Source organism: Nomia melanderi, chromosome 6, assembly GCF_051020985.1.
Source record: "Nomia melanderi isolate GNS246 chromosome 6, iyNomMela1, whole genome shotgun sequence".
Lineage (NCBI taxonomy): Eukaryota > Metazoa > Arthropoda > Insecta > Hymenoptera > Halictidae > Nomia > Nomia melanderi.
In genome coordinates, this window is record NC_135004.1 from 10,838,267 (window position 1) to 10,857,937 (window position 19,671).

At 30.2% G+C, this 19,671-nt stretch overlaps 3 protein-coding genes across 7 annotated transcripts in view; 1 reads left to right on the top strand and 2 right to left on the bottom strand.

The window, feature by feature from the left end:
- Window positions 1–6,879, bottom strand: part of Ipk1 (Inositol phosphate kinase 1) — a 276,465-nt gene extending 269,586 nt beyond the window's left edge. For 2 of the 3 annotated variants that reach the window (XM_031978695.2, XM_031978694.2), the window contains exon 1: window positions 6,578–6,878. The gene's annotated coding sequence lies outside the window, so the exon portion shown is untranslated. Of the gene's footprint in view, window positions 1–6,577 lie in introns of all 3 variants that reach the window. The other variant, XM_076368289.1, reaches the window with a different exon arrangement.
- An 887-nt stretch (window positions 6,880–7,766) lies between these two features.
- Sas-6 (Spindle assembly abnormal 6) lies at window positions 7,767–12,349 on the top strand. 2 transcript variants are annotated; one of them, XM_031978692.2, is made up of 4 exons: window positions 7,767–8,309; window positions 8,521–9,047; window positions 9,119–9,867; window positions 10,018–12,349. In XM_031978692.2, the coding sequence occupies exons 1-4, from the start codon at window positions 8,118–8,120 to the stop codon at window positions 10,566–10,568; spliced, it is 2,019 nt and encodes a 672-aa protein (XP_031834552.1). In that variant the 5' UTR covers window positions 7,767–8,117; the 3' UTR covers window positions 10,569–12,349. The 2 variants fall into 2 exon arrangements, with proteins under 2 accessions (XP_031834552.1, XP_031834553.1); XM_031978693.2 differs by having other exon boundaries at window positions 8,160–8,309; window positions 8,543–9,047.
- On the bottom strand, window positions 12,079–16,192 carry Plekhm1 (Pleckstrin homology and RUN domain containing M1). 2 transcript variants are annotated; one of them, XM_031978691.2, is made up of 4 exons: window positions 15,681–16,192; window positions 14,226–15,617; window positions 13,436–14,071; window positions 12,079–13,339 (listed from the first exon to the last, which is right to left on the bottom strand). In XM_031978691.2, the coding sequence occupies exons 2-4, from the start codon at window positions 15,588–15,590 to the stop codon at window positions 13,178–13,180; spliced, it is 2,163 nt and encodes a 720-aa protein (XP_031834551.1). In that variant the 5' UTR covers window positions 15,591–15,617; window positions 15,681–16,192; the 3' UTR covers window positions 12,079–13,177. The 2 variants fall into 2 exon arrangements, with proteins under 2 accessions (XP_031834551.1, XP_031834550.1); XM_031978690.2 differs by having other exon boundaries at window positions 14,226–16,190.
- Between the last annotated feature and the right edge of the window lie 3,479 nt (window positions 16,193–19,671).

Genomic DNA, 19,671 nt, shown 5'->3' on the forward strand with positions numbered 1-19,671 from the left:
CAATATAACGTACACTTTTATTTGAAAAAAATTTTATTATTCACATTGGCGGATCGAAATGTTTATAACTGGTCATCGAAACGTTCTGACATTGAAATGCGAATATAAATGAAAATTATCGCTTTATAATCACGAATACGAATCATAAAATCACCCAACTTTGAATAAACATAAAATTATGTGGAATTACGTCGACAGCGATATGTTGAAAATTTTAACCCTTTGAACTCTGTAGGCTCCAATATTGCACCAGTTATAATATCAAATATTTTAACGAATCAAAGAAACTACCCTAAAATTATTAGGTTATTCACGCATACAAATTTTCTACTGAGAAAGAAAATGAAAGATCGAAGGGATGTTATAGCATTTTTCATTTTCACTAGAGATACCATAAAAATTAGTCGCAGTTGCTGATAAATTACAAAACCATCTGGAGTGCTAAGGGTTAAAGAATTTCTAGTGTGTCACCTTGTATACAAGCAAATAATATGCCCGAAGTGGAATTATCTCAACCCTTGCGTATTAATCGAACAATTATTCTATACAGTCAGCCAGAAAAGTTTACCCAGTCATAGTTCGCTCGAGCATTTGTCACGGACTAAAAATCTTAGGAAACCATTTGGCAAACAGCGTGGAACGGAGTTACTTTTACAATCGAAGGAAACTGAAGTTTATCGATAACAAGAAAACCGCAGACTGTTATTGAATTTCATCGGGGATTCGCAAAACACGCATGAACACAATCACGCAATCGTAGGATAAAACGATTTTCGTAATGGAAATATAATTAATAGTTTAATGCTATATATACCTACATTCCTTTACACTTAACCCGTTGCCCTATGATTTATATCATAACCATGATCGATGCAATTACTTTGTCGTTAATCTATCAAATATAGACTACAATTTTTCTCTTTTTCCAATAAATTATTAACGACAAAGTAATTGCATCGATCATAGCAAACATAGACTAGAATTTTTCTCTTTTTCCAATAAATTATTAAGTCCATGTTTGTTCTTAAGTATGATAAATGATAGCGTGTAAATCATATTTCAAAAGAATTGAGTAATGTTCATGCTTGCTAAATGTTATTTGAAATCTTCACCATTTAAAATGGTGTACAGAAAAGTATGTTTTATTATTTTATTTTTTATTTTTATTCATTATTTATTATTTTATTGTTATTTATGTTTGTATTTATTCTGGTATCCTTTCGTATTTGTATTTGTTTTTTTTTAATTTATTTAGCGAACAGAATCATTTTTCTGTATTTTTCTTCATATATTCAATCGTCATATTTTTATGTATAAACTTTTGTGCCGCATTGTACAGATTGACAGAACAGCACTAAATAATAAAAATTGATTCCATAAATGTCACTCCAGATAACATCTGCAAACTGTTTAAATAGAATTTGTTTCTGTATTTTCCAAATATAAAAGAATACTAAAAATCAATACTTTGTTTCACAGAACTTTCATTAACGCTGAAACTCATTTTGAATGTACGACAAATTGCAAATAAAAAAAGTAAGTGATTACATTCTTTCAGCTTCAGGTTTAATACCTTCATATCTGTTTCATGAAAAATTCTTCTCAACGAATTCATAAACATTTAATGATGCTACAGAAATATCTCGTCGTTAATTTAAATCTTTAGGATAACCAAAAATATGTGTATAAAATATCAGTCTAAAAAGTAAATTACTAGCTACACAGTTTCTTTTCAACATTTCATCTAATTATGTAAGCTAGACAAATATAAAAAAATTAAATAATAACTTATCGGCGAAAATGTACGTACAGAATAGCTTGAAGTGAAAACGCTGAGTTAAGTCTGCGACAAACAAGAGGCAAACGTAGCAAATTCAATATAAACATTGATCTTGTCTGTTTTTACTTGTTTTAATACGTTGACTGCCACGAAAAGCGTCATCATTTTATGTATCGCTTATTCTTTCTCTAGCAAAGATTAAAAGGAAGAGTTATTGATTACTTGGTATCAGAATTCTTACGTTACACGAGTATCTAATTATTTACATTACTGAACATTTGTATTCAACATTAATTATCTTATAAGTTATAATTATTTCCTTGTAATTTGGACGTGTTAAACTGTTAACTGGGAAATTTAGGTTTCAATATTTCTCGTGGGGCGTGTAATTGAACTCAAGCAATGACAACTATGCTACAAGATTTTGCTTTTGTTTCGCAATATCTGAGAAATGTTTTAATACCACTTAAACATACGCTTGAATATTGCAGTTCCAATAATAACATAGATAAAATATACTACTAAGATTTATTTACCTTTCATATTTTCCGAGGAAATGGTAATTTTCCTTTTCACATGGCGAGTGTAATTGGCGAATGCGCAAAATTTAAATTTTACGATGACGTGCATACTGGTGGAACGTAATTAACTGGTTAAACTTTTTTTTTTGAAGTAATTTTTCAATCGTGATATACAAGGCCAACAGGAATTATCTGATCACGTTATGCAAATTATTACTGATGTATACAAGCATTTCATATACTTTGTTTTTATAGTATCAATATACAGGATGTTTTGTCACTCGGAAAATTGTGATTATAAACGGTAGAACAACATTTTTTTATTCGAAATTACACTTTCGGGGAAATCCAGTTTGAATATTCATCGATCGTGCCCGCATTTGGCTAACTGAGGATAAAACATGTTTAAACCCAATCTTTTTGGAACCGAGGTCTCAAATGAAAAAACTTTGTTTTTACATTATTGGTTAATCCTTTTACGTCAAGTAAATTTCTGCCAATTAGAACAACCGTTCTTCGCGTGCACATCCTCCACAAATTTTCGAACTTCGTTATTTTTAATAAAAACATTACATTTCGATTAAACTACCAGTTACAGCACGTCCTGTACGTTATTCAAACTTATCAAAGATGATCTGTACAATTTGAAACCTCAATTTGGTACTTATAAATGCATATTATAATAAACACTACTTTGCTACTTCTACATCTGACGAAACATTAACCCTTTGCAGACGAAGATTCTTTGAAATATACAAAACCTTCGGCAGATCGAGCTAAATTATACATGGATTGCTTACTTAATAGAAAAAAAGAATACTCCGTGCTGATCTCTTGCTGTTCAACTAATTAAATCATTTGCTCGAGACTTAGTGTTACGAATATAAAGTTTCATCTCGCCGAAATGTCGACATTCGTCCGCAAAGAGTTAAAACTGTAACAGACAATCACATATACACCCTTGTTTTGTCCTATTTCTATCAAAAACGTGATATACAACCAGCATTTCATTCGAAATACCTGTCACTACTGATGATGCACTGAACAGTTGTCCTTTGTTGTTAGATAAACATAATTTTGTACGAAAATCAAGTCTGAAAGAGTTAATCTTCATACTAAACGTATACGTAGGACAACCATAGAATTTCCGTTTTACAGAGAATTATCGATCACAAATTGCTTGAAAGCAATTGCAAATAGAAATCTGATGTCAAATAAAAATATCTAGTGCCATAAGTGAACTAGGTAATGCTAGATAATATCATTCCTAATGGTGCATTAACACTAGAACTACCCAGCACTGAAATTGACTTTCTGAAACTTCTCTATAGAAACTCCAAGAGTGCATCTATTGAGACTTTAATCGATTCACAATTCAGCTTACGTATTGCCAAAACAATTTCTTGAATAACTCCCAGAAAAGCATCTGCTATGTTTTTAATAATCGCGGAAAGAAGAAATCAGGAATGGGTCATTTTGACCCGTCTAGTAGTTTTAGTGTTAAATAGCGATCATTCGTTATTAGACAAGTGACCATAATTCCGTAGAAAAATCAAGCCTGAAGGGGTTAAAACGAAGTAGTTTCAGTGTTAAAACTGCAGCCGAACGAAAAGAAAATTTTCTGAAGCTCTGTGTTAGCGGGTATGCCTGCCGGCTCCGAACCAGGTAGGACTGCCAGGTAAAACCTGTCCGCTGAGGTTGTCTTTTTCCCTTTTATGAGTAGGACAGGTGGTTACAGCACTCGACTTTCAAATGCGGAAGGATGAAGAAAGAAGAAGAGAAAAGGAGGGAAGAAAGGAAATTCGTGACGAAACGCCAAAGAAAACTCTCCGAGGAAAACTGGCCGAGCCTCCATTGCTTCCGAACGAATGCGATTTTCCTCGGCTAAAGTCTTTCCACGTAAATCTCGCCAGGTGTTATTCTGAGAGGATGAAGTTGCACGCTCGAACGGCGAGATCGTTGGGAACGCCGAAGAAAAATTACCAACGCGAAGAAACGTCTAGCTGCTCCTTGTGCATCTTGGAAATCCTTTTCTACTACTGGCTTAAATCAAACTTTTACCAATTTCGGGCTTCCAGTAAATCGTTTTTATCGTCAAAATTGAAATAGTTGATCAGCAAGATTTTGACAGAATCAGAGATTCTTTTATTATCAGTATAATTTCACAGAAGAAGCCGTAGCTTTGTTTAATGTAATTAGATGTATTCTTTATACTGTAATTCCTTTGCGTATTATAATATTTATTATCCTGTAAAACAGAAATTTCTACAATATTTTTATGGTGAAGATTTATAAATTATATTTGTACCAAGTCTAGCATTTCGTTGATTTTTTAAATGATCTCATTGGCTTGAAAAATAGTAATAACTGTTGAATTGAAAATGCAATAAAAATGGTTAAATTAACAAAGACACGATTAAAATTCTGTTCTCGTTTGGGTACACTGCATTATAAAAGTTTATGTTTTTTGGATACGAAGATTATTACAAAATTCAATACCACTTAATTCCAATTTTATTTATTAGTCACTAATAAGGAGAATTAAATTTTATTCGTTTCTATTTTCTTAAAATCGCCTCATGAAAACGTATATTAAATATTTTATATTAATCCTTTTAACTGAATATTGGATAGAAATATTGAAATAAAACAGCTTGGCTCCTTAGTTTACGTGTGTTTGCGCATTAGTTAAATTCAAAGAATGTCGTCCATATTTCACAGGAAAATTTTGAATATGTCTAGTGAAAAACTTTTCGACTGCAAAGGGTTAAAAATATAGAATATTGTTATCGTCCAATAAAATTTGAAAAAAGTATCATTGCAACACCTACTCGAAGTTTGTTTAGTATCATACATACATGTACATCTGAATGTACGAGGGAGACGGTCAATAAAGTTACCCAACCCCCTCTAACTTCCGCTCTAAAAGAGATATTTAGTTACTACTAGGTGGCGACATTGATGCGACTTTATTGTCGATGTATGGTAAGTTTCGTATTTCCACATCAGTCCTCCGAATTTTATAATGTATGTTCGAATTTGAGATACATTTATTTATATAAAATTCATAAAAAATTAGTATTCGTCTACAAACAAAATGATCAACGTCACGCGTCAGAAATAACATAAATAAATTTTAATACAACATCGGGAAACTAAAAATATTTACAATGGAAATTTGAAAATTAGTTTCCTGTTATGATAAACGTTTGTAAATGCTCGGTGATAATTTCGAAAAATAATCGAATGCAAGTTTATATATACTTTATACTTTTTTTTTATTTTTTTTTTTTAGAAAAGAAGAGAGGAGGGAGTTAACTTGTTTATTGACCGACCCACGTAGTTGAAAACGCGTGTAAGGCATTCTGTTTCTGGTGACTACTCTGCATATAATATAGACACATTGTGCATGCATGTCATAAAATCCTGAGTACATTGGACTCTTTACTTGCCATGCAGGAGACAGCTGCACATGAAAGTGATACTTCACACTATGTAACAATGAAACAAGTATCCCCTTTTGTTAAACTGGTTTCTATACATGCAGATCTTGTGACAAACATGACCCTTCCTTCTCTTATAGCGTTAATAACAAAAATGTATATATTATATCATTTTACTTAGCATCTTAGCAAGAAAAACACACCTACTACTTATTACAATATTTCAAGGCAAAACAACGCACAAAATTGTATTACATCATGATATCAGTTAAGACACTGCAGGTGACCATGTAAATTGATATGTCTAAAGTTTACTTCATAAAAATTCGAATGAAACAGAAACTTGTTACAATGAATGAATACCTTCATTCGATGGAAAAGAGACCTCTATTAAAGTTTTTCTTTTGTATTATGTTACTTCATTCCATTTAATCCATGTGCATATAGTTTGCAATCTATTTATCAATATTAAATATTTCTGATATAAATATTTTACGAACATGATATATTACGGAATTTAAGAAACGTTTAAGTAAAATTTAATTGTTTTCAAATTTTTATGTCATAGTCCTGAAAATGGTAATACCACTGTCGGTACGAATGAACATTCGACACCTGCATGAAAGGTACAGATTGAGCCGCCAGAGTGCAGCAAGTGACGGATAATTGAAAACCAAAAGTGAACGAAAGGAGCGCTGCAAGCAAAACCGGTCGACGTGTTCTTGACACGAGACTTATGAAAAAAAAAGTACTTTTCTTTTTTTCTTTAATATTTAAGGAAAAATCGTGTAAATGCTAGAACACCTATAAACGATGAAAAAATGAAAACTTACCCATGTATGTCTACGTGTAGAATGCATTGTCAGTTTCAAACTGCAACTGCCGTATCCAACCTCTAACCGACGGACTGCAGGTTCAAGGTTTCAGTTTTCAAGAAAACATCACTTGTCGCTTCGTAATAAATATCCACTCACTATCACAGCATTATCACTTCGTATATATTTCCTCTGCGGGCAAGGACAACAATTTCCAACACACTTTTCGAACGACATATTCAGAAACGAAATTCTTAGACCCGAAACAGTCGCATGGCATGGCGACCGCGGTTACAACTTGATATACACGGTGTTTTAAACGAACGTCACACACTTGATCTTTAATGCCATTGGCTGATTTCAAAACAGCCAACCAATCAACGTTGAGATTTTCTTAGTACGCGGGAAAGTAAAGCAGACTGTGCTAAAAATAACAAAAATACATTGAAGAGACTTATATTACTTTTATGGTGAAAAATGGTTTGTAAACCTATTATACAATTTTTCTTCCCATAAATTTCACTGTGAAAGTTTAATACATAAAAATAATCATGCACATTTGCACTAAATGCAAGAACAATTATATATGTGTGTGGTTGCACATTGCCGCCATTGTTTTATCCATCCGCATTGATTTCAAATCGAAAATTGTGATTATATAAGATACTAATTTATATTGTTAATAATAATAAAATATTGCTACTATATAGATTTTACCATACATTAAATGTCAAGTACGTTGATATTATTGTTGACACATAAATATCAAAATAAGATAGGAACTTTAAAAATATTTTTAAAATAAATTTAAATTATACTTCAAGCTATAATAAACTTGTTAAAAGGATAATATAAGAATGATTCTTGGTAATACACGTCAATATTGAATGTAATGAATTCTAAAATACACTTCAATTTAAATACTACGTTTCTCGTTTATACCAATATCTCATATTTTTATTCTTCTTTGGTTTCTTATTATGATTTTTATTTATGGCGTAGAATTTGTTTATTTATTATGCTTAATTATAAATCTATATACAATACATAATGTAACGTAAATTTGATTGATATTATTTATAAGAAATCGATTATATTAATCACAAAAATGATAAATTATAACATTGAATAAATATAAAAATTAATAGATTTTTTAGAAATGAAGATTTAATGGGAGGGGCAATAATAGTAACAAGCGGTGCTCAGATGGTAGTACGAAAAATAAGCGAGTGGGGATTTTGGCTGCACGATTCTCTAATGTGTGAAAGAGAAGGAAGATTTTGGCGAAAAAGGAGAGAAATAAGAGTAAGGTAATTGGGAGAAGATTGAGTAAAAGCGAGAAAAGCGAATAGGACTTGTAGCCCTCTAGTGACGACGCAGTTAGAGTCGTCACAAGCGTGCATCAACTGGGCATGTAAATTATAGAATTTTGAAGTTTCGATATATATATATTTTTTTACCTCACCATACATTGACAAATGAATCGAAAATTAATTTCCTCTTTTCGAAAATACCGTGTGACCAAAGGCTAACAAATGATCGCTAAACGTATGCGCAAATGATGAATTATTTGAATAATTCAATAGTCGGAGGAGTGACTAGTGATTCTGGCCTCCAGTTAAACAATGTTGAAATATTGTACTCTAAAGTACAAAGAGTTTATCTTAAACCGCAACACAAAGAAGAACGTCAACGAGAACTTAGAGTTAATGTGGAAATCCATGCCGGTATCAGTCCTGTTTGTCGTAAGGTAATATTTTATTCAACGATTACGTTAACCTATCCTGTGTTGACATATAAATTTGTACACTTGCAATACATTTATATTCTTTCATCAATTATTATGTTTTATACTTTATTCATATTTTACTTGTTGACTAATATTATTTATTATTATCTTGCGTTTCAAAAAATTTTTACATAATATCTGAAAAAAATAACATTGTATGTTTACATTACAGAGTTTATGTGTTTTGTTGGCAGATGATGATGATCCCTGCTTTTTGTACTCATTATTTATAACAGAAGAGGATTTTAAAGTATTAAAATCTCAGCAGGGATTGTTAGTAGACTTTGATAACTTTGCAACTCAATTAATATGTTTGTTAGAACAATGTCAAATGCCATCAGTAAATTTATCAAAATCTCCACCAAAATTTTTATTGTTATTGGCAGAAGAAAATGGAGAATGGATATTAAAACTGGTTGAAACGAATAATTTTAAACATTTATGTCATTTAAGTCTGAATATATCACCTGCAAGTGATACTGATTTAAAAACTCATATGGCCATGAAGATTAAACAATTAAAAGAAAATATTCTGCAACAAAGTAGAAATACAGTTACGCTTGAAGCTAGATTAACTGATTTGACAAATAAAGTAGAGACAAAAACAAAACTATTGGAACAATTAGAACAGAAGTATATGGCAGAAAAAAGTCAAATGCAATTATCTTCATCTGAACAAATAAGTTTAGAAAAAGATAGGTATGTGAAACTATATTAGATTTGATGAAATATGTTCACTATGCATATTATATGTTATTGATATTTTACAGATTTGCTAAAGCTCGATTAGATTGGCAATGTCAAAATGAGAAAGAAAAGGTAGAAGTAGAACGTAGACACACAGAAATTGTAAAAGAATTGCATACAGAGATTGCAGAATTACGTACACAAAATTTAACATACAAAGACAAGTTATCCCTTCTTGAAGCAACAAATATGGAACAAACAAAGCAGTTGCAAAATCTTGAAAAAGACCTTAATGTGGCACAAAGAGATTTAAATCTATTAAAGAAACAAAATTCTAAATTAGATACAGATTATCATGAAAAAGATAAATCTGTGAATAGCTTGAGAACTAAAGTTGCTGTACTTGAACAAGAACTGAAAGACAAAGGTATACTCATTAGTAAACATACAGAAATGCTGAAAACTGCGAAGGAACAGAAACAACAATTTGAAGATCTCTTAGCTGATAAAGAAGGACAGTTACAGCGAAAACAAAATTCCTTACGAAATTTAAGTGATGAATTGGTTAAAGCTAATGAAATATTGACAAAATTACAAAATGAACTTGCTTCTACTAAATCTAAATTAAAACTAAGAACTAGTATAGCACTTGAGCAAGAACGGTTATTAGATACTAAACAGAAAGAGGTTGGCCAATTAGAAAATAAAATGGAGACCTTGGTTAAAGAAACAAAAGATGCGAGAACAGAGGTGGAAAATTTAAAAGAGCAACTTAAAATTCAACAAAACCAATTAGAAGAGAAAGAAAAAATAATAAAAAATAATGATAATGGTAAGGAACCACTTTTGTTAAGTATTATTAGGAATATTCTAATTTACTTATAATATTGAAGAACAAATTTTTACTATACACTGTTGAAAATTTTCTTTCAAGAAATAATGTAGAATGTTGTAGTTTTATTACTCTGATGTATATTTACAGTGATTAGTTGGTTAAATCGACGATTAGCAGACAGTCAGTCTCCACTACAAAATGCTACTGTAACAGCTCCAATTACTGTACCTTCTTCAGTTCAGTTGACATTACCAAGAACAAATAAATTAATTACAAGTAAATTTGAAACACGTACACCTGCACTTAGTACAATACAATCAAATATGCTATCTGGGCTACCAATGAGAAATCCAATTGTGCAGAATCCAAATATCAATCAGACAACACGCATGACCGCGCGATCTATGGGTGTTGGTATTACTGATAGTACAATGGGCATATCATCATTTAATAAAAGTGGCCAAATATCAAGTACCAGTACTCCTATGGAACGGATTAATTCTTTAAATAAGTTATCCGGAAATATCGCTGGTTCTTCTTCAATGCCAGCTGTTATAGAAAATAATAACTCATCTGTACCATCAAATGGTACGAAAGCAAAAAGTTCAAGTGCTGGTTTACAGGGTGGATTAAGAAAAGCTGGTTTATCTGACAAACCAATTTTGCCATCTGCATATTTTCCCAAAACTTTACATTAATCAAAAACATAAGCAGCATTGCGAATGTATACATAAAATATTAATATACAAACATCAAACTTGTGTTATTGTCATGAAAAAGAATGTTGTAGATGCAAACAGCATTCGAATTAAATTAACAATATTTCAAATTTGATGGTAAAAAACAGTACAAAATAGTTACTCAATTAATAAGTATTATTAAATGGGTTTAGATTCCAGTTTAAAAAATATTGTTATAAATTTATGTATATCTATAAGAAAACAACAGGTATACTTATTTTCTTACACTACAATAAGAATGTTAAGAAATGTATCTATATAATTGTGAGGAACATGTCTATATAAGTAATTACCATTTACAATGGAAAATAATAACATAATCTTTTGAATTTTTGCACATAACGTGTAGTACCTGTGCTTATATTAAGTACTAACATTTCGGAAAGAATCATTACAAAGTGATAGACATACGAACATTATTATAAGATAACTGTATTCTGTATACAATAATTATACATGACATTTTTCAAAATTTATTACTTTTGAGATTGCTCTTCATACAGATTGCATATAAATCTTTTATTGCATAGTATGTATTTCGAAATATAATGTAACAAAGTGCCAATAATGACTCAATCAACATTGCAACTCTTTTCTAAATTAACACACATCTCATTGCTCACAACATCGTTATAGATTATAAAATCATAATTTTATTTTATGAGAAGGTACCTGGAAAAATCTTAAACAGGCGCTGAAGACTATGTAAATATTATTTTTTATAAATGTTTTAAGAGCATGAAGCATCGAACAGTAATGTAATAATCGACAGTATTAAATAGTTGGTATTAAGAGAATCAATGTGCCTTATAATACAAGTTAGATTAGAAAAGTGCATTCTATTACATTTAAAATTTTCATGACACTCTTAGAGTTAATGTATATTTTTTTACCAACAACATACTAAAACTTTATAATTTTGAATAAGTTGATATAAATATTACAAATTAATAAATATAATATAATGTATTTATGTCGTACAAGATGTTTTTTAAAGTGTATTGTATTTTGCCAGTCTTACTATGGTATTTTACATTTGTAGCATTTTAATTTAGAATTATTTATTAATCAAATCAAAATCGTAGTACAAATGAAATTACTAAACGATAAATTTTAAAAACTATGTGGCTTAAAAAGATGTAAAGGAATATGTAAATATATTAAAAATACGCTACTTTTATTATGAATAAACGAGATGTATTGTTTAAGAATCTCCTTATAGTGTATCTTACAGATGTGTTTAACACGAATTATTTCTAGTCTGTAAGGTACTTTATGTATATTCATTTGGTTCAGTAACACAATGATGTATTGTATTATGAAAAAAAACACATTTTGCATATACTGGTTACCATTTAATAATATACCTGATAAAAATATACACTGTAAAACAATATGCAAAATATTTGTATTAACAAAGTTTGATTAATAAACAAAATATTGTCCTAGCATAATGAAAGTCGGTATATACAGATTCGAATTTTTATTTACAATTTAGTAGATTACAACCAATAGGTTTAATATATATACATGCATGATATGAGACTATTGTTTATAAAGTATAGTAATTTTTTACATTTCATAAATATAATAGTATTGAGCATGGAAAATACAAAATGATTTCGCAAATGTATAATTAATGTATTTTGCTACTTTTTGTACATAATATTTGAATAGCATATATATTACATTAGTACTGTGTACACATTCTAACATCGAATTATCCTAAAAATAAAAAGCTATTCCTACAATAAGTAGAAACTGAAGAAATAGACCTGTAACACATTCCTTATTTTATGTTCATAAGTGTTATTTGTTTTAAATATAGTAATAAACAAAATATAATGGAAGCAAGTTTTCGAAATATATAAAAAAATTTAGTGAAGTTATAAATTAAGCAAAATATAGAAAAAATATTTTAAAAAATTATTATTTGAATAATTCAAAAAGTTCTTCATATATCTCTTATTGATTATACACATATATACAGGCTTTTTCATAACATGAGGGGCCTGCTTCAATGATAATCTCAGTCACAAAAGTAATTACGAAAGTGTATATAAATATTTACATTGTTTAACAATGTTTTCAAGTTATAATTATTATTATAATCTTAAGACATGAAATTGTTAACGTTTATAGGAAGTGTACAAGCCAGTAGTTACCCATTCCTAGATTCCCCTAATATTAAAAAATTCTTTACAAAGAAAAAAATTATAAAGGCGTTTATAGAAATTATTCCATAGAAGTTGGTAGTTTACTTTACTAATACAAATTTTTCAAATAACTATGGCAATAACGCGGGAATAAAGTCAACTATACTACACATTTATGTGACTTATTCCATTGCTTTTTTGTTCTCAATCTGTTCAATATTAAAGTAGATCCTTCATGTTATAAAATATTCTGTAGATGTTTACACATTACAGATGTAAAATACTTGTTATTAAACCTCTTAAAATAAATTTTGATAAAATTAGAATCGAATTATATAATTATTTTATAAAAAAAGATCAATACTGTATACATTTTTAAAATAGAAATATGTACATCATTGCGAATTTTATTTATTCATTTGCATCCATTGTTAATGCGCCATCCATTGGTAAATCTGTACAACCTACATCTAAAAGCGGTAGGTCTATTCGTTTGCGCCTACGTTCACATTTAGGACATGGCTTATGTGCATTTAAGCAGTCTGCGTGAAATACTGCATTGCAGGCTCCACACTAAAATCGTGTAAGGTATAATTAATTAATAGATAATTGGTAATAGTGATTACTTTTAATAAAATTTCGAAGTAATAATAAGTAATTTTTACTCACTCTATACGTAGACTCCATGTCAAAAGGGTATATAACTTTTGGATTATTGCAAATTTCACATATAAATCCCTTCTGACTGCAAAGCCAACAGTTTACAACATGTTTTCTTGTAAATTCTATAACCTTTTGTAATTGTTGTGCAAGGATTCCATTAGGTATGTCAAGAAGATCAGAAACAGAATACTGATGTACATGTTCGTACAAATAATCCCTGGGTGCAACTTTTTTTTGTAAAGATTCAATTATAGGTTCACGACAAGTGAATAAGTAGGCTCTTAGTAAATTTAATTGAATTCTTAATGATTGTAATTGAGCCATGGTATCCACAGCCATATAAATTCTTGGATTCAGGACTTTAAAATCCAGCAATGCTGAACAATTTTGTAAGTATGCTGCACATTTATTGCAAACAGGATAATGCTTCAAATCCCAATTGTAAATTACTCTCGATGGAATAATGTATTCATTTTGCGACATACACTTAGAACAATAATAATATCCTGAATAAGAGCAGACATGTGCTTTTGAAAAGGTCATACCAATTGCATGACCACATTCAAAACAACAATAATTTTGTATATCTAAACCTTTTTCTTTGGGAAGTTTTCCTAATTGTTCATCCAAATTGATCTCAATCTGAAATCAATAAATAAATGTTAAACAATATAAAATATTATCAGTGTTCCACATCTTACATTGAATAAAAATGTGATATTACTGTAGTGTTTGAAATAAAGATTAATAAAAGAATATGTACAATGAAAATATATTTAATATAGTGAACATGTACCTTATTTTCTAATTGAGCTTTGTTTCCATTGTCAGTTGTTTGTTTTTCTGGATATTTTTTTAAAAATTCTTGAAGATTTGGTGTTGATGAATTGCCAGCGATGTGATAACTCTGAACAATTGATTCATATGTGGCACCATCACCTGGTGTGCGAGGTGCATCTGTTGCAGTGTCATGAGATATTACAGGTGAACTTAAGGAAGATTCGCAATCTTCAAATGATGTTGACCACCCTAATTTTCTAATTAATGAGTTGCCTACTGCAGTTGCAGTGGTATCATTCAAAGTTTCATGGTTTTGTACAATATTTGTTTCGATTTCTGAATCTTCGATACCAGATGATTTATCAATTTCTACAGTACTAGTATTTAAACCATTAGTACTTGAAATTTGCTTGTTTTCTTCTGTTTCTTGTAAATTTGGTTCATCTTTTATTTCTTGCGAATTTGGTTCTTTGTTTATTTTTTGTAAATTTGGTTCTTCTTCCATTTTTAGAGGTGAAGTATCTCTTGGACTATTCATCAGATGTTTTATACCAATATTATTTGGGTTTTTAGTAGCTAATATAATTTTTAAAGCTTCATCTTCAGTAATAGAACCTACAGTATTAAGTGCAATCTGTGATGAATTAAAAGAACCTAAGCTGCCAATAGAACTAGCTGTTTCAACTTCATCAAAATTTTCATTGTCTGTCAATTCTGTAGTTACTGTTTTTGCAATATCAACAGCACTATATACAGGGCAAGATTTCATTGGTGGTGACCATATTCCTGCTAAAAGAAGAGGCGTAGTTGACCAATAATTTAAAAGGCTACCATTACAGGCAAGCTCGAAGCGAATGTAATCTAAAGTTTCAATTAATCTCTGTGTAACTTCCACAAGATCCACATCTCTAATGAATGCAGACTGATTATAATACGGTTTTAAAGCTGAATTGTCTCTTCTGATAGAACAAAAATAGCTAGCTAACAGGCCCTCGTTTAAAGCTAATCTTATCCATGCTCTGCAATATCCAACTTCTGTAGTCAGTTGGCTGAAGGCTTGTATTTGATCTATGATCTGGCGATGCGAGAAAACTAATAATGGACCCCAAAAGCTTGGCTGAGGGATTGCATCGAAGTCTGGACCACTTAGAACTTCTGTTACACGATTTAAAAGGCTGTCTTTTAGACCGTGTAAGAAAATAGCTTCCAAAACAGAACAAAGAGTCATGCTTTCTTCGCAATTGCCGACTGAACTGTTTTCTGTGCTTGATACTCCTTGCATTTCCATCACACTTACGTTTAACTGCTTCTGCAGAGATTGTTTGACCAATGCATTTCTCTTGTTGGTCATAGAGCTCATTGTCTTCAAAAATGAATTCATCTTTCCAAATTTGATGTGACAAAAGGGCTGTAATAGTGTTAGAACTTATTCCTTCATGCATCTTCGCTTTTCTAATGAAAAAAGAGTTACCTAAATGTCCCAAGGTAACTCGGCAGAATAATCGTAAACCGTGGTAACTCAACGTAGCAAATATTAGATAAATTACATTTGCACGACTTGAACATTACGTTGATACTGACAAAGAAACGAGGAAGTGCTGCGAGAAGGAATATAAGTCATAGTGCGATAAGAAAGGCGCATGAACTTCGAACCAGTTGTAATGCATTCCAATGATATCTCCCTTTCTTATTGAATGTAAGTAAGAGACATAGGTTACGTCACGTAAAAACAAAGCACTACAAACGACCACAAATATATCATAAATTTCTTTCCTTGTCTTCGTTCCAAATCAAATTTGTTGGGACACTCCTTTCTCGTTATTTTCCTTCTTCATCAAGCGATGACTACGTACTTTTTGACATTTAAAACTCTCCAATGTAGATACATGGAACATGAATTAACAGTATTTCCGTCACAGCTTAACTTTTATTTGTACATCACACTACGTATCACAACGATAGATCGCGCTGTGATGCATATCTGTGTATAAGGACATCAGCAGGTGGTGCATTTGACATGTTGTTCTTTATTCAGGAATGCTGTCAATCGTTTGCGAGGAAAATGATATTTAGTGATATTATTAATTTAACATAGCATAATATTAACGAAATTGTACAGAGCAAATAAATAAATAATAATTATACATTTCTATTTCTTTCCCAAAATAAAAAACGAATATAGTAGTAATAATAATATCTCCTTTTCATAAACATGATCGGTAAAAGAAGTCACCTAACAATCAATGTTCAACTGTATTGATATAATAATTAATCATAGATATATTAATAAAAGAATTATAAAACAATTATAAAGGTAAATCAATTAATAATAATTTCCATTATATGAGTATGTTCTGTATGTATTTTATTAATCATTTCCAATAATTTCACTTTAGGTATTATTTAATTAATATTTCTGCACAGAATATAAACGATGAAAAGTGCCAATGATATAATTAAATACATTCTTTTAATAAATAATTGATACAAAATTTTGAATGAATATGTCAATTTTAATTTGTCTTAATATCCACTCAATGTATAATCGAATTAATTACAAAACTATTCACGACCTTGTGGAAAATGCATTTGAGTTATTTTTCGTTATTAGTTTTAATGCATTATTGAATAACTTATTTTAATGAATGGATAGGTATGATTTGTTTGTAAATTTAATATACTCCGTAATGGTACTCAATGCGCATGTGCCCTAACTCAATCTGTTACACTTTCCACTCTGATGAGGTAAGCGTATACTATTACGACTATCATGACACTGAAAATGCCTTAACAATTCCGGTCTAATTCTATGCAATATGAAGTACCATTACTTCATCATAAATTCATTCTTTAATGCATCGACAAGTATGAAAAATATTTAGTATGTAAAATATTAACAACTCATCAACTAACAATAAAAGTGACAAAAGCAATATTATTTTATTTCTAAAAAATACAATTTTGTTACTTTACTTGAAGAAGTAATTTTGAAAATAATGATCTTGTCTCCAACGCAATAAAATAACGAAATAATGGTCGAATGGATCAATTAATATTTCTCGATTATATCTTAAATTATTTCAGTGGCATTATAATTTTATGATTCACGTGTTTTCGTTCAACTTTAAATTATTTCGCAAAAAAAATACCAAAAAAAAATAAAAAATTCAAAACTGCTCTATCGACGTTAAATGATTGTAAATAAAAAATAATAATTTCCTGCAGCATAACGCTTCCTTATCACCTTTCTTAATAGTAAAATAATTATTTTCTTCTGTCATTATATTAAATAACCCCAAATAAAAGTTTCTTACTAGTAAAGAAAGATGCAAAAATATCTTACATTAAAATCTTCTAGTCGTGTCATTTCGTCAATAATCTTTTTTGCAAATTTCTAAGCAAAGAAACGACAAAGTCAAATTTAAAAAAATGTTATTTAAGAATATAATTAAAAATAATTAAAAATCCACAAACTTGTTATTTAAATTTGATATTATTCTAACTAAATCGATATTTCCCATATTTCAAAGTACCTTTATTAAAAATAAAGAACCGAGACGTTATTTCCAGTTACTACGCTTTTTATTTCAATTTCAAATCAAATTTTCGCAGAACGACCGGAAAACGTGTAATTTCGCAATAGGGGTCGCGGTGTGCCCGTTATTCATGCATAAAAGTTTCATCGTGCTCCCTGTTCCTATCGGTACACCTTGCCATTGAAAACACCGGACTCACGGAATTCTGATCGGGTGTCAAACGGTTACGAAACGCAGGAAGAGTATACATGAAACACGGCGACGGTCGTTGCTTTAGATTCTATAACCGTGTTCTTTCTTGCTATACCGTTCCTATATTTAGATGTGCACTTAGCGCATCTCAAATGTTGGAACAGGTATATCTTGTGTGAATGACCGAATACGCATGATGGGACGATGCGTGTTCCCCGTTTGACGGCGGTAGAGTTCTGGTATGGGAGCGAAGCGAGAAAGAGAAAGTGCGACAGAGGCGAACAAGCGGAAAGGAGCGAGTAGATTGAACACGAGGACAACGAAGCAAATAGTAGAATCAGGGCCGTACCTGATCAGCGATGATCTGTACCTACACTTTTACTTTAGAATTGTTCATAAATTTCCGACCACTGAATTTTCAGCCTACAGTACCGTTAACATAAATTTATCAATATTTATATTAAATATTAAATATTTATATATGTTATAATATATATGTTTTCTAATATATATGTTTTAATATAAATATATAATATATAGTATAAATATGTAATGTTTATATTAAAATATTTGAGTTATATATTTATATTTGTAATATAAATATGCATCCTTATAGCCTTAATTGATTAGTTATCGGTATATTTATCTTAAGTATCCTGCTAGATAATGTCTTTTTTTGTATTTAATATAATTTTACTTACTTATAGAAAATGAAATAAGAAATATTGAATTCAAGTTTTCGAGAGTACGTTTGGAATTGTTCAAAGACATTGTAATTCATTTGAAATTTAAACGATTCATGAGAATATATAGGCGTTTCAAGTCAGATTACTTCCGTTCTGTATGCAAAAGAACGACGCGCCGACGCTTGCACTTCCTTTTTACACGATATCAAAAACAATGCGTTTTCTCACGATTCATCGGCGCATAGAATTCTCCGTGGCGTACGCATCGAGATACAGAACTAACGGAAGAAAGAAGGTAAAATCACATCTCGTTTTACGATACATTGGAACTATATAGATTTCGCGCGCTTTCCCATTTCACATCGCTCTTTCATTATCATATCGGAATTAATTTACTTATATTAATTAAAAGACACTCCATTCTACGAAAGTTTCTTTAATGTACCATCTGAAAGTGCGTTTTGTTTCTCTTCGTATAGGAACATTTAAAGATACTCTTTTTCAGGATCGTATAATTTTCTTAGAAAAATGTAGGAATAGAGTTGGTCATCATTTAAATAGTTATTTTTATAAACTATAAATACTCGTGAACACAGAATAGTATTTCGTATTGATTAAATTTAATTTAAAGCTTGAAAAACTTATCAATTATAATATTAAATATGGGTGTTCGATGAATTAAAAAAAACATGATAGATGCAAACAACTTGCTTGTTTGGAAATGATGACAATTTAGATACTACATTAGTAAATTACAGAAAATAATACTAAATAAATTAAATGTAAAATTTTTATCTATTAATCTTATATAGATCAACATTATTTAAATATTTTCTAGTCGCGGGATACAAATGTTCACACGTGCTGAAACAACCTTGGAATCAAGCAATATACCCATTACATAGCAATTTCTTGGATACTTTTTAATTATTTTGAAAATTATGGGTCTGAGATAAAATCTAACTACATCGTGTGATAAAGCAGATGTTCTTTTCACTGATGCCATCGAAGAAAGCTGTATTTCATTATGTTCTGTATTAAGAAAATA